Source organism: Thamnophis sirtalis, unplaced genomic scaffold, assembly GCF_051295495.1.
Source record: "Thamnophis sirtalis isolate CommonGarterSnake01/CBP01778 unplaced genomic scaffold, rThaSir2_p1.2 scaffold_2, whole genome shotgun sequence".
Taxonomy (NCBI): domain Eukaryota; kingdom Metazoa; phylum Chordata; class Lepidosauria; order Squamata; family Natricidae; genus Thamnophis; species Thamnophis sirtalis.
This window is the reverse complement of record NW_028261382.1, coordinates 14,380,415-14,395,782: the sequence shown is the minus strand read 5'-3', so window position 1 is coordinate 14,395,782 and position 15,368 is coordinate 14,380,415. Positions and strand designations below refer to the sequence as shown.

General features: G+C 41.1%; 1 protein-coding gene across 1 annotated transcript in view; it reads left to right on the top strand.

Moving 5' to 3' along the window:
* Nucleotides 1-15,368, top strand: part of AGBL1 (AGBL carboxypeptidase 1) — a 418,457-nt gene that overhangs the window by 84,856 nt on the left and 318,233 nt on the right. Inside the window, exons 8-15 of the mRNA XM_087704308.1 lie at nucleotides 2,804-2,963; nucleotides 4,484-4,557; nucleotides 5,457-5,573; nucleotides 5,673-6,244; nucleotides 7,154-7,237; nucleotides 7,969-8,055; nucleotides 9,051-9,199; nucleotides 12,008-12,095. Coding sequence (XP_087560434.1) covers nucleotides 2,804-2,963; nucleotides 4,484-4,557; nucleotides 5,457-5,573; nucleotides 5,673-6,244; nucleotides 7,154-7,237; nucleotides 7,969-8,055; nucleotides 9,051-9,199; nucleotides 12,008-12,095 — 1,331 coding nt within the window. The remainder of the gene's footprint in view (nucleotides 1-2,803; nucleotides 2,964-4,483; nucleotides 4,558-5,456; nucleotides 5,574-5,672; nucleotides 6,245-7,153; nucleotides 7,238-7,968; nucleotides 8,056-9,050; nucleotides 9,200-12,007; nucleotides 12,096-15,368) is intronic.

Genomic DNA, 15,368 nt, shown 5'->3' with positions numbered 1-15,368 from the left:
TGCAGGTAGCTGGCAGTCAGCAGAAGTAGCGTGCAGTACTGCACTCTAACCATTGCTAACCATTAGAGCAGAGGTGGCGCAGTGGTTAAATGCAGCACTGCAGGCTACTTCAGCTGATTGCAGTTCTGCAGTTCGGCTGTTCAAATCTCAACGGCTCAGGTTTGACTCAGCCTTCCATCCTTCTGAGGTGGGTAAAATGAGGACCCAGATTGTTGTTGGGGGCAATACGCTGACTCTGTAAACTGCTTAGAGAGAGCTGAAAGCCCTATGAAGTGATATATAAGTCTAACTGCTATTGCTATTGCGCCACCACGACTCTTCTTGAGCTTGTCTCCTGCTTGCCCTGAGTTTATTTTCACCTTAACATATCAGGACACCATTTTTTCTTCTTAGGTTGAAGCCAACACTGTGGGGAATAGGTAAACTGTCCTCTTTCCCCTTAATGACCCACAGTTAATCCTCCTCCCTATGTGTTCATAGATGGTGAAAGCAGTGGAAAAGTAGAGAATCTTGCTTGAAGAATAAAGGAGAATATTTGTAGCTCAGGGTTGAAATAAGGGATCCTTGGTGCTCTCTGAGCTTGTTGTTTTCTTACAGATGTTTCATTATCCAAACTAGGTAACATCATCACTGCTAGTCAGTGCTAACACTGATGGTGTTAACTAGTTAGGGTAATGAAATGTCTGCAAGAAAGCAAGAAAGCTCAGAGACCACCAAGGATCCCTCAATCTTACTTGAATTGTTGGGGTTAATAGGGGGATCCTTGGTGCCCTTTGATCCCCTCAGTTCAACTCTTAGCTACCAATATTGTCTGCTATTGGTTAATGGCTGCTTCAAGAGATTGTCCCTGTGACAGGTCAATAACAGGTAGCAGAACCCAAAATTAGATTCAGTTTGAAAGATGGACCACATTTAGGTAAACTAACTGAAATTAAAACATTTGACTTACACTGTGGTTTAAATTCTCTGCCTTAATGATACATTGATCTATAATATATATTCAGTCAATATTCCAAGACACATGATATGTCTTTAATGAGTTAGGACTTTGTAGTTGCCAAGGCATTCCATACCATTTGTCTTCTTTAGACTTGGTCCATAATGGCCACTTACAAATTGTCCTAAGGATGAAATACATTACTTAAAAACAGACATACCCCGTGGATAATGTAGTGTAATTATTGGGTAATGATTTTGCATATGTATTTTTTTCATTTAAATAGAAATACCAAATTTGGACTGTTATCAAAAGAAACTCATAGCCAAGGGGGAAATATTTATATTTATATTTCTTGTGCTTACAGTTTTTTTTAACCTTTATAGTAGACTTGGATTAGGTAGTCTTAGTCTTGAGAAATCACCCTCAAACTGAAAGTTCAAAAGTCTTTGAAAGAGAGATCTGTCTCCCATAAAGTATAATTTATTCCCAACACCCCTTGTCTTTTGGAAATTGTGGATATAAATTAACATAAAGTATAACTTGAGTAGAGAAATTACATATTTGTAGACAGCTATGTCTTGCAGGCTGAGTCTTATTTTCTTTTTTAACTAATCTAGTTTTAAGGGAGAAGTTAAACGAATATTCCCCAAATCGTGTAACATTTCCTCTTAGAATTATGGATAAATAATTCATTCAATCTTTTCTATCTCAGTTCTGCATCTGTAAGCATTTTGTTTGAAGTGTGAATGTCACATTTATTTCGGCATTGGATTTTTTTTAAAATCAAATGTCCATTTTGTATGCAATGTCCTTAAACTTCTGTAGTCTCCTCTGCAGCTTTCCTTAATAGATACACACACTGCACCACCAAATTCAGAGAAGTGAGAAGTGCTAACTGTTCTGAAAGACATAAATTGTCCAAGACATACAAGTGAAATTTGTTTGCTCAAAAATGCAAAGCAAGCAAAATTCTCCCATCTCCCTTTAGAAATAGAGAGAGGTTTTCAAATATGTATTTGACCCCAGAGCCTTTTGTTAATCTTAAAATATTTAATCCTGTTAAGGATTTTGCATCCTGGGCTATTTTGGATTGGGGTATAAAGCAATAGGCACAACCTTAGTTGGTCACGCTAGCAAGTTGCATCTTTATGATATTGGTTCCATTTCACAAACAAACTGAGTTAATCCCAAGCTCTAAAACTGGAAAAGAAAATCTGCATGAAGGGGACCCTGAAATGATAGTTACGATACGATTTTAAGATAAGGACCTGCTCAGCACTTCCAACAAATTTAAAATATTTTTATCCCAAGAGCCAAATGACCTCTATCGTCAGAACATTTTTTAAAAACCATTTTAAAAGTGTAGCATTTTGTAGTGTTGGAAATTTTGCTGCTAGCTCACACACTGTGGTCTCCAGAGAGAAGAAAAGCGAATGCCCCAGCGATCATGTATCTTTTTTGCTAAGCTGTGGGATGACCATCTACATAAGAATGTGATTGGTTTTTCATCCCATTTGTTTTGAGCAGAAAAACTGTCAATCCCCTCTGGAATAAAGACAACTTCTGCAAAGTGAATACATCACAGCCCTAAGCATCTATTTATCAACAAATAAGCCAGTAGAACAATTTTGCTGCTTGTGCTCCTGAAAACAGCATACATGGCCTTCAGATCCCATCTAACAATGGCTGCCAAGTCGTAACTGTTAATTTGATAGGAAAAAAGTAGTTATTAAACACATGGGAAATAACCACATTTACTGTAATTAATTTAACAGAATAGGTCCCTTGCATTCTTGGTTGGTGGAGCTATCTGAGCCAGGGAGAAAATGATTATCTGAATGTTCATTTTTGGCTCTTGTTTAGGGCAGCCTGTTCAGCAAGAATCTGGACCCTATTGTCAATACAGTGACACAGATCCTCAGGAAAACCTATCCAAAGATGCCCTTTCCTTCAGCTGCAATTAGCAGCTCCTATTCTTTCCCCATTCCTGGGAAAACAGAATCTTCACTTCCCAGACCCGAAGGTAAGTTGTTTCAAAGTCCCAAGTAGGGGAAAAAAGAGGAAAGGATGGGATTCTCTCTGTCTCCAGTATTCAGGTTGTGAGGGTTGATCTGCTTTGTAGTGCAAAATATGCACCCATGCACCACGAAGAGATAGAAGCCCGCTTAGAGTGATGTAGATGTTTTGCAGAAGGATAAATCAGCACAGGAGGCAGAATATCTTCCATAAGAAGAATATGCCAGACAAGGCAAATAAATGAGATGTCCTTGGTGCTCTCCAGGTTTGGTTGCTTTTGTTCTGACCTAGGCTTCCCAAAAGCACAAAGCCAACTCCTCATTCCGATAAAACCCCTTTTATTTAGTTTAAAGTGAATTCCTCTCCAACAATGTTCCAGCCAACAGTCTTTCAAGAGATTTCACTACAGACCTTTATCAGGCTTGGAGAGCTGCCAGGCCGATATCTTCCAAACCCCCCTCTGTAGCAAACAATACTTGGCAAGAAGTCAGGAACAGATCTTCACCCTAATGAATTGAACTAATTGTCTCCTGCAAACTCCACTCCCCTTTCACTCCCTTTATTCTCACCATCCACCTGTGGCTTTACTCCCGAGTCGACCCTTGTTTCTTCGCTGTTCCCTTCTCCTGGCAGCTCTGCATATGCACACACTTGGAACAGGCTCCAGCTGTTCTTCTGCACCATGTTCCTCCCCAACCTCCCCACTGTTTGAGTCTGCCACCAGATCCACTGGCTGCTGCTAGGCCACAACAGTGATTCATTGCCAAACTAGGTAACAACATCAGTGCACTGATGGTCTTAGGTAAAGAAATGTCTGCAGGAAAACAAGCAAGCTCAGACCCCTAATTTCATCCCTGAACTAAGCAAATATTCTCCTTTATCAGTAAGGCCAATAAAGATGCTTGCTGATGGAGAAGCAGGATGGGGATGGAGGTGGGAGAGAAAATTAAAATTCCAACCAAGAAGGGAAGATGGAATGAAGTAATTAAGTCATTTTTGGAACTGCAAAAATGTGCATGTTAGTTTGCAAGAGTTTTATTAATTCCGACGATAGTATTGTCTTGAGAGATGATTTCCCCTCATGACCAGTATGGCTGCTGTTTGGAAGGAGGGGAAGAACGCTGAGATTTAAGAAACTCACACAGCATGATGTGCAGAACATAGTTTGGCAGGATGGTGGAAGCTCCAAATCATAAACCAAGACAAAAACATGCAAGATCAGTAATAACTTCCTGCAATTATGTCATCTGAATAAAAGATTTTTTAAAAATAGTGGAGCAGATAGCAAATTCTATTTAAGATGAATGCAAATTGCCCTCAAGTGTCTGTGATTTTGGCTTGATGTCTTGCTTTGCATATTGCTTTTTTACACACACACCCCATCATTACAAATGCATAGCTATATTGTTTCCCTTTTGATGAGACTTATTTTCGTGTTGTGGATGCTACAGGCTCCTGAGTCCATGCAGGAAAGAGCTCACTTCTTTGGACAGTTTGATTGTTGACTTAATTGTCTTTTCTTTGCAGATTATTTTGATGAAGATGCTGAGGAAGAGATTGAGAAAGACTGTGATAATGAAGACCCTGAAAATAAGGAGGAAGTAAGTAACCTTGTTTTGTAGCAAGCTGCCATGGGTTTGGTAGCCAAGCCTTAATTCATTACACTTTTAATACATGAGAGAAAATATCAGCAGGGATTTTTTTTGTCCTTTCTGAATGTCTGCCAGATATTCTATGAGATCCAAAGCCCCAATCAGCCATAAAACTGCCTTGCTAAGCAAGATTCAGACCAGGCCAAAGTCTGAAGGAACATTATAATAATAGCTATATTTACAATAAGTTGGTTTTAAGTCTGGACTCTTGTCTGGATGGGAGAAAACCAGGATCTAAGCATACATTACTTCAAAACCCATGGTGGAACAAAAGTGGGATACTGTAGGTGTTGAAATAGTTAAGGTCATAATCTTGCTGTTTATGAAAAGAAATCTTATTTTGCTATAGAAATATCTAGACTTGTGTTGGAAATAATGTTGAACTAGAGGTCCCGATGGTTGACCTTTGGATGTCTGCAAGGCTAACTTTCCATCTGTTTTATGGTTATCTTCTTATTCTTCATAATTGTGGATAGATGTGACCCACTGTTATTATCGAAAATTCCCTCCAATGAGTCCAAATACATGATGAAATGTTTATATATTTCTTTCTTCCTCCCCTTCTCCCTCAAAAGAGTTTATTTAAGTGCAGTTCAAGAATTGGGGCCTCCAAATGTTGGGGAATACATCTAGCCATCTCAAGAAGCATGGCCCATAGTCTAGGGAGCTTCAGAAATATCCCATGACATTCATTCAGAAATATCCCATGACATCCCTTACCTATTGTACTGCTTAGAGTTATGGTGATAGTACATGGAATATAATGGGAGAAGGCTTCAGACAAGACTGTGGGTGAAGATGAAACCAAGGAGGAGTTTCTTCCCTACTTTTCATTCTTATTTTGAAAGGATGATGATCTAGAGAAGGATATTAACAAGCTCCTATCAAGGCCAGAGCTCGACCGACCTGAATCTGAACTGAATCAGTATATGGTCATGTGTCCTGAACTTCAATATAACATTCAGGTGAGATCCTTCTTGGGTTTTGACTTTCCAGTCCATCCAGAAAGCTGCTGTATGCAATGATCCATAATGGTTGGTTGTCTGTTTTCCTCCAATTTCAAGGAAAATGAATTGGAGCCTAATGAACTGAATTCTAAGGACATCCCTGGCACCCTGACCAGTTCCTGCCTCCGTGTCATTCCATGTGCTTCTTCCCTGAAGTGCCAGTGCAAATGTAGAGAAGGGGACCAAAGTACAGAAGAAGAAAAGCAGATCCAGAAGACTTTAGAGAGGCCAGTACACAGAGAGGAAAGAAAGCAGAAACCTCAAGAACCTGAAAAAAGGACTTTGGATGAATCAGAACCTTTGGCGACTTCTTTCAGAAAAGGCACAATCTCCATTAAGGGTCATAGAGCCCAAGAAAGATTACGGAACAGGCAGACGTCCCAGTTCCAACCTATGAATTCCTGTGCACCTGGCTGCCAGGTGGGAACAGACGCTTCTGAAGTGGTCACAAAGCTTTTGGAGAGGCATCCTGGGAACATCCCTTTCCACAAACCTGGGTTATTTATGTCAAGGGCTAACCGTACCCGGTCCATTCCAGACTACAGAGTATTGGCATTCCCAGATCTCTGGGGTCATCAACCTCCTCCTTACAGCCAGCCTTTACAGCAAAGGAGATGTGGCATCCAAAAGTAAGTTTCTCTCCCTTTACACTAACCCTGTAGTGAAGATATATAGAGATAGGAAGATAGCAAGGGGTCAATGAGGGAAATGTCGAGCAACACACTCAGTAATTATATATTGAGGCAATGTCTCAATACCTTTGGGGAAGACATCTCTCCACAACCCAATAAGGAATGCATCAGCAGGCTGTTTGTGATGAGTGGAGGAAATCTAAATTGGGGGGATGGATTGAAGTGTTCAGGCATAGGACAGGACTGTCAAGTTAGGACCCCTAAATGCTGCAACGTGGCTCCCCATGTTTTATAGCAGGGGTCTTCAAACTTGGTAACTTTAAGACCTGTAGACTTCCAGTCCCAGAATTCTTCTTGCTGGCTGGGGAATTCTAGGAGTTGAAGCCTATCAGTTTTCAAGTTGCCAAGTTTGGAGACCCCTATTTTACAGGTGAGGGACATGGTGGCTCAGTGGCTAAGACATAGAGCTTGTTGATCAGAAGGTCGGCAGTTTGATGGTTCAAATCCCTAATGCCACGTAACAGAGTGAGTTCCCATTATTTGTCCCAGCTTCTGCCAACTTAGCAGTTCGACAGCATGTAAAAATGCAAGTAGAAAAAATAGGGACCACTTTTGGTGAGAAGGTAACAGTGCTCTGTGCGCCTTCGGTGTAGAGTCATGCCGGCCACATGACCACAGAGACATCTTCGGACAGCACTGGCTCTTCGGCTTTGAAACGGAGATGAGCACCACACCCTAGAGTCGGGAATGACAAGTACATATGTGCGAGGGGAACCTTTACCTTTACTTTATTCCACAGGAACAGAGTGAAAGAAAGAGATAATCTAAAAAAGGAATCCCAACAAGAAGTTTCCTTCTGGGCATGTTCTTCACTACCACCTCAGCTCTTCTTTTTCTTTACCACAGGGCCAAAATATTTGATGACATCCGCCGTGTGGTCCAACCAGCTGATATAATCAAGCGAGTTGTCTTCAATTTAGACAGCTCTGAGTAAGTGAATTTTGTTAGCTGAGGCCATTGTTAGTGAGTCATGGACACTTGATGTCCTTCCTCCCCCTCTGCAGATTTATAAAATCTTCCCTGGAGGGTCCTCTTCTGGAGGCAGGATGAAGACAAAGCCAAAGTAGTGTGGTGACACTATACTTGGACTTGAACTGGAGGAACCCAAGTTCAAGTACTAACTAGTATTTAGCCAAGGTGGCGCAGTGGTTAAAAGCAGCACTGCAGGCTACTGCTAGATCAGCAGGTCAGCGGTTCAAATCTCACCGGCTCAGGGTTGACTCAGCCTTCCATCCTTCCGAGGTGGGTAAAATGAGGACCCAGATTGTTGGGGGCAATATGCTGACTCTCTGTAAACCGCTTAGAGAGGCCTGAAAGGCCTATGAAGCGGTATATAAGTCTAGTGCTATTGCTATTATTGCTATTGCTATAGTATGAAAATCTTGCTGTTAGTCTGGGGAGTAATTTTCTATCAGCCCAAACTTCCCCGTAGGATTGTGGGTGTAGAGTTAAATGCACTGTGATCTCTATATAAGCCACCGTGTTCTCCCAGCAAAAAAAGGGCAGATGTAAATACAATTGGAAACTTAATGGGAACCTAATCATTATGAACTACCTCTGTTTCTGTGAGTCCCAGTGCTTTCTACTAATTTTTCCAGTGGTGAACAGGTCTAGCTATTTCTCAGTCAGCTTTGCACTAATTGTGTTGCCTTTTGTTTCAGTTCTTTGCAGTCAGATCAACAAAACAGCTTAAAATTCTTTTCCAAATTTGAATCTGGGAATCTCCGCAAAGCCATCCAAGTGCGGGAGTAAGTATTGCAAATAGCCCCAGCAGAGTGTTCCAGGCCATTTGGGGAAAGGCCATGATGGAAGGCAAAGAGATGCTTAGGATTTGCCAACATTATCTAGTGGGGAAAATTTGGATCATAATGTTTAACTTTTTCCAAATCCATCATATTAATAGGGGAATATCTTCACAGCACAGTTGTTAAGAAAAGTTATTTTCAGAAGACAGAAATGACCCAAGGAAGAAATTACTAGATTACCAGATTGATCATGCTCATTCTCAAAGTACTGTTTCAGGAGATCGACAGATGTTTGGCAGCTTCAGATGTTTCCCTAGCCTTATGTGGAATGCAGTGGTTTGGAGTTCCAGCCATTGAGCCAAACCACCATATATCTTAAGTCTAATGCTAAATAATCAGCTTATATCAGCAGATTGCACAGTCCTATGGTACATCTGGAGGGACGCGGTGCCTCAGTGGCTAAGACACTGAGCTTGTCAATCAGAAAGGTCAGCAGTTCGGCGGTTTGAATCCCTAGTGCCGCATAATGGAGTCAGCTCCCATTACTTGTCCCAGCTTCTGCCAACCTAGCAGTTCGAAAGCATATAAAAATGCAAGTAGAAAAATAGGAACCACCTTTGGTGGGAAGGTAGCAGCATTCCACGTGCCTTTGGCATTTAGTCATGCTGGCCACATGACCACAGAGACGTCTTGAGACAACACTGGCTCTTCAGCTTTGAAGCAAAGATGAACACTGCCCCCTAGAGTCTGGAACACTTTGAACAGCTTGGTGTAATACTATGTGCAAGGGGAACCTTTACCTTATGGTACATCTAGTTCTCATTGCATGCCAGATGACTAGGTCTCTATGTTTCTACTGTTCTCCTTGGCTAGCTATGTATCATGACTCTAATATGTGAGTTGATATTCCATGGATTCTGCCAATTGGTGCTCTCAAAAAAAACTTGTTTTGTATCTTGTGGATGTTTTACACCCTGCTGTTGTGCTTTGTGATTCAGGTATGAATATGATTTGATCCTCAGTCCTGACATCAACAGTGCCCAGTACCATCAATGGTTCTACTTTGAGGTCAGTGCCATGAAGGCTGCCATTCCTTACCACTTCAACGTCATCAACTGTGACAAGCCAAACAGCCAGTTTAATTATGGTAAGAGTTGTCATATTGCAGGAGGGGTTGGGCCCATTGTCCATGGTTAGACCCTTTCCTGGGAAAGTCAAGTGAATAAGCCCTTAAAACATGGGTTCTCCAGAGCTCTTCTATTTCACCTTTTATATTTTGTACTGAGATAGTTTCCATACTGGTGTCTAGTTATATGGCATTCCAACCACTTCCTTCCTTGGGCAGGTAAATTAAAGTGATAAATTAAAGTAATAAATCTAAGTGATAAATTAAAATTCAGCAACAAAAATCCTCTTCTTTGATAGAATAAATTGAAAACTATATGTTTTCTTTCTCTGGCCATAAGACAAATGAGGGCATGGAGAGAAAATGAAAGATAGCCAAAGTGGAGAGAATGTAAAGTTGGAGTAAATCAATAGTTGTGAATAAGGATGGAAGACACTAAAGGGTGGCTCAGATGGTATTTACTTGTCATTTATTATTATGCTGCCATCCTATATAAGTGAAGTAAGAGAAGCAAAAAATAATCAGTTTGGTATAGTGATTAAAGGCTAGCCTAGGCTAGAAACTGGGAGACCAGGAGTTCTAGTTCTGCCTTGTTCATGAAGCCAGCTGGATGATCTTGGGCCAATTACTCTCTCTCAGCCGTAGAAAGAAGAAGGCAAGGGTCAACTATGTCTGAAAATATTGCCAAGAAAACTTGAGGGATATCACCATGGATATAACAGAAGTTACCTATGACCCGAAGGCAGAGGTGGTATTCAGCAGGTTCTGACCAGTTCTGGAGAATCGGTAGCGGACATTTTGAGTAGTTCGGAGAACCAGCAAATACCACCTCTGACTGGCCCCACCCCCATCTATTCTCTGCCTCCAAAGTCCCAGCTGATCGGGAGGAAATGGGATTTTGCAATAACCTTCCCCTGGAGTGGGGAGGGAATAGAGATTTTACAGTAACCTTTCCCTGCCATGCCCACCAAGACCTGCCCACCAAGACACGCCCACAGAACCAGTAGTAAAAAATTTTTTGAATCCCACCACTGCCCGAAGGCAAAAAAAGTCAGAAGACTCAAAGCCTCATGTCTCAAGTATCAGCAACATGGGAGCCATAGAAAGGGAGTTTGAGTTTTTTGTCATTTGGAAACTTGGTTTTAACTCCTAGGAACGGAGCTTCTGAAAGACAATGCCCTCAATTACAGTGGAACTCTGAAATCACATAATACCAATTTTATTGCAATAGATTTCTTAATACTTTCTTTAATAATATAACCTGCATAAATTACAGCTGAGCTTGTTTTCAAACCCATCCATTTTTTAATTATAGTTTCCCCGGATCTTGCAATTTGGGAAAAGCAGTGAAAATTCTCTGAGAATTACTGTTGCCCTTTCTGCTACCAGATCCTGAAGGAGGGAAGCTCCATGTCCCAAATGAAAAAAAAATTGGAAAGATGGGAGAGATACAGAAGGAGATGTGTGCTCTGGACACCTGACTTCTGAAATCTGAAAAAGCGCTTGAGGTTTTGCTCAGCCAGATGTTCTTCTGCAAGATTGGAAGTCTTGTGCAAGGCAGTTGTTCTCTCATAAGGCTTTCCTGCTGAAGAGAAGCAAGTCAGAACAGGGGTGGCAGATTTATAAAATCAAAGTAATTTGGGGTTACGGCGCAGAGCCCAATAATGTACACTTTGATGTATATCTATCAGAGAAACGATGATGGCTTGGGTTCAAGAAAGTTAAAAACAGAAATAATATGGAAGGAGAATTTGTAATCTCATCTATAACACTGGGGCAATTTCAGTTGTGCAGGTTGAACAACCGATGTGCAGAACTATTCAAATATAAGATCAGCCATCAAAATGTACTACACAACAGTTTTTTATTTTCCCCGAATGGAAAACCATTTGGAGGTATCTGGAAATATCATTGAAGACATCAGAGGAGGTCAGGTCAATCAAGGTCATACAGTCTAGGATTGGCCCCAAAAGATTTTGCTTTGAATTTGCACAACATTTTAGATTGTCAGCAGTGGAGATGCATCAGGAAGTCCTTGTGATATTAAAAAAAAAATATTATTTCTGTCTTCATCCCTAAACTTATGACTATAATCATGTTGCTTGTATGTTTCAATTTATATTGTTTTATTTGTTTACTAGTCCACAATTTGATAGTTTAACCTTGACTATCACTAAGTGTTTTATCATTTTATTCTTGATGAATGTATTTTTATTCTCCTTATGTGCACTGAGAGCATATGCACCAAAGGCAAATTCCTTGTGTGTTCAATCACACTTGGCTAATAAAGAATTCTATTCTGTTCTCCTCTACTCTACTCTCCTCTTGAGAGACGGCCTCCTGCCAATCACCTCCTCACGACCAATTAGATCACACAGATTAGGCCTCCTCTGAATCCCATCTGCCAGTCAGTGTCGACTGGCGACTACGCGGAGGAGAGCCTTCTCGGTAGGAGCTCCGACCCTTTGGAACGATCTCCCCATGGAGATCCGTACCCTTACCACCCTCCAGACCTTCCACACAGCCCTTAAGATCTGGCTATCCCGTCAGGCCTGGGGTTAGATTGTAATCCGTCCCCACCCGAATGATGAATGCTGTGTTCTATTTTTAATTATGTATTGTTTTATGTCTCACTGTTTGTATTCCCCCCCCCCATGAATTGTAAGCCGCCCTGAGTCCCCCCCAGGGAAAAGGGGGGCCTATAAATAAACTTTCCAATCCAATTCCAATTCTTCTCTACTCTAAACATGTCTACGTAAAACAGCTATTTCTATTCCACTGCAGCAGAAATCATATCACATTTTTCCTCCTTCCCTTTTCTTTGTGTAGGTATGCAACCAGTCATGTATTCAGTGAAGGAAGCTCTGCAGGGCAGACCCCACTGGATTCGGGTGGGCTACGATATCAGTTATTATAAGTAAGTGTCTAGTATTCCTCTTCTTGTGTGACATTTGCGCCTCCTGCTAATTATAGTCATTCCCTATACTTCTGCCTATTAGTGCTACTTACTTCATTTTATTGCATACCTGTTTTACGGCTTTCCAAAATAATGGGTGATGTGTTGAGACTAACAGCATAACATTCTCAGCTAGCATGGCCACTCTGGGGATTCCCGTCCCCAAATATCTGAAGGACTTCAGGTTCTGGAAAGTAGTTTTGCAATTTCCCAGCAGTCCGCCAAACTAGAATTCCCCAAACAGGCTTTGCAAAACATGCAACAGCGGATTGTAGGATTGTCTTCTTTTTAAAGGAACCTTTTTCAAGAAGTTCTTCAGTTCTGAAGAAATTGTTTGGATGAGAAGTGAAACGTCTTCAAGGAAAAACAAAGCAAGTTCAGTTGGTTCTTGAGGAAATACCTTTGGGACAATCATGACCAGGATGAGTGGAAATCTCCATAGACAGACTGTAGGATTGGTGTGTTTGTGTGAGTGGTTCTCTTCTTTTTGAGATATCTAGCAACCTAGCCAGTTAGGAAACCCACTTTGGCCCTTTCGTGATCTATTTATTAAGATAATTTATATAGCCGTCCAACTCACAGTCATTCCGAACTGCTTACAGAAGTAAAACCCTAAGTACAAAATCCAATAAACCCTCATCCCCCTGGCAGTAACAATCAAACAATCATGTTGATGGACCCTGTATCATCCTGAGGTCCCCAGGTTTGCCAGCAAAACAATGTCTTCAGGGCCTTTCAAAAGTGTCCCAAGGTGAGGGCCATTCTTATCTCCATGGGGATGATGTTCCATAGAGAGGGAGTCACCATGGAGAAGAGACTTCTTCTTGGTCGAAATAGATGGACCTCCTTAAGAGAAAGACTATCCTGCCTTCCCTCTCTAGTAGTCAAGTAGATGTAGCTGGAAAAAGACAGTCCTTCAAATAATGTGGTCCCTTCAAAGGACCTGTGATTCTGTTATTTCCAGTTTCTCTTAGCATGACTAGTTGTTTCTACCACAGCAGGTCTGTAAACAGATGCCAGCATATAGAGTTTGATTACTGCCATAATAGCATTAAGAAAGCTGTTACTATGTCATGGTTAAATCACCGCTGACTGGTGCAATTAAATTATGGAAGTACAATTAAGTTCTTAATTGTAACCTGGTTGCAGATGATGGAATGGGGTTCTCCCCATTTCATTTTCCCTGGATGGGAAATAGAGTGAATTTAATTCCATAGTGCTCTGAACAGCTACAAATCTGTCATTGAATTTATGTTCCTGAATTTTAATTGTTCCAAAATCTATTTGGCACCTCAAATCTATTGCTGTTCTTATTCCATAATATTTCTTGGAAGCGTATTCTGAAGGTTATAGCTAGTATTATAGGGCTCAAATAACATCATCTATACTCCTTCCCCATCCAACCCGCCCCCCCCAAACCCCAACAATCCAACTTTTGCTGAACATTTGCAAAATCTCTCATTTTACTCATGTCCATAAAATTCTTGATGGGAGGGAAAATGTGGGGAGAAGCCATAACAATTATAAGTGCATATACTCCAGTTACAGTAATTCTTAAATCCACCATTTTAACTGAAGTTGCTCAGGTTAGCTTAACATTTCAGATATTCCCATATGTTGAAGTTTTTAGTGAGGGGAAGCATGTCATCTACTCCATTCTAAGCGTTGGGTTTTGCATCTTACATCAAAGAAAGGAGGTGGCTTCAGATATTTGAGGTAGGCCAGTCATTGATGTAGTGGTTAGAAACCAGGAGACCTTGAATTCTAGTCCCACTTTAGGCATAAAGCCAGCTGGATGACGTTGGGCTTGTTCTTCTCTCTCAGTCCTAAGAAGAAGACAATGAAAACCTCTTCTGAAATCTTGCTAAGAAAATTGGATGGCTTGTCCATTCAGTTGCCAGGGCTCAAGACTTAACTCAAAATCTCATTCTCTTTGCAAATGTTGAGAAACAGCCACCCACTGAGTCTCTTATTTGCAGAATCTAATTGCAGAACCTTGAAAGCCTATACCCACGATGGCGAACCTGTGGCATGCATGCCCAAAGTGGCACACGGAGCCATGTTGCCTGGGACACGTGGCATTGCCTGTTCCGCTTCTGGGTTTCTGGTGCATATACGTGCGCGATGATCAGCTGGTCTTTGTCCGTACAGTAGTGCCGGAAACTGGAAGAGTTGGTCTAGCAAGTTAATTTTCCGGTGTGGGAATGCCCCATGGGCAGCTCCTCTTCTAGGTCATGGCCCAGACAAGTGCGCATAGTGCACACGCACTCCATTTTCAGCACTCAGTGCCGAAAAAGTTCGCCATCACTGTCCTTTCCAAAACATTCACTACCCTCTTTTTGAGGACAACAGGTTTAAAGCCTCAATGTTCTGGATCTCCTTCCTAGGCATTTTGCTTTCTCTAGGCTGTGTAATCATTTTATTCCTCCCTCCTCTTCTTCAAGTCTAAAGACAAATCCCTGTAGAATAATAAAGGAAAATAATTTCCAATATTTATTCCTAAAGAGGCTTCTGGATATTAACTAGAAAAAAAAATGGAGAGGACAACCTTCAGCCTTGGGATCCATGGCCTTTGCTCTCATTTTATGCAGAGAGTGACCGAATATCAGAAACTCACTGCAAGACTCCTGCTAGGAACCATCTGTAATAGTGTGCTAAATACACAGGGAGAGAAGCGCAATGTCAGGAAAAGAAAGTGAGAGGAGATGCCATTAATATGATGTCTGAAGACCCAGTTGGTATCTCTCAATCATACATTCCTTTCTCTTGTTAAAACATGCTGGTATTAATTCTGATCTAATCATCATACATTTTTCTATAGAGATTGCTGAGGTAATGCAAAGCACTTTGAACAGCTTGGTGTAATACTTAATTAGAATACTTTACGATGCAAAACTGAAGTTGAAGATGGTATCTGAAATCCATGCAGGTGGCACTTTTTTTACAAGATTTTACTACAAACAGAATATTACTGGGCTCTTGGAACAGGGTCACTATAATCTGAATGATAATTTAATTAAATTTTGTTATTTCAGGAGAAATCCCTGGGAGAGGAAAGGGAGGGTTTATATAGCAAATGTTCTCCATTTGGGAATAAGAATTAGAAAAAACAAAACAAAACACAAGAGTGGCCTTCAAACTTAACACTAATACAAAGTGGTCAAATGGTTGTGGTTTCATAATGCTCTTTCTAATCCTTGTGCACTCTGTGATGGAGATGGGTGGTTTCTAAAC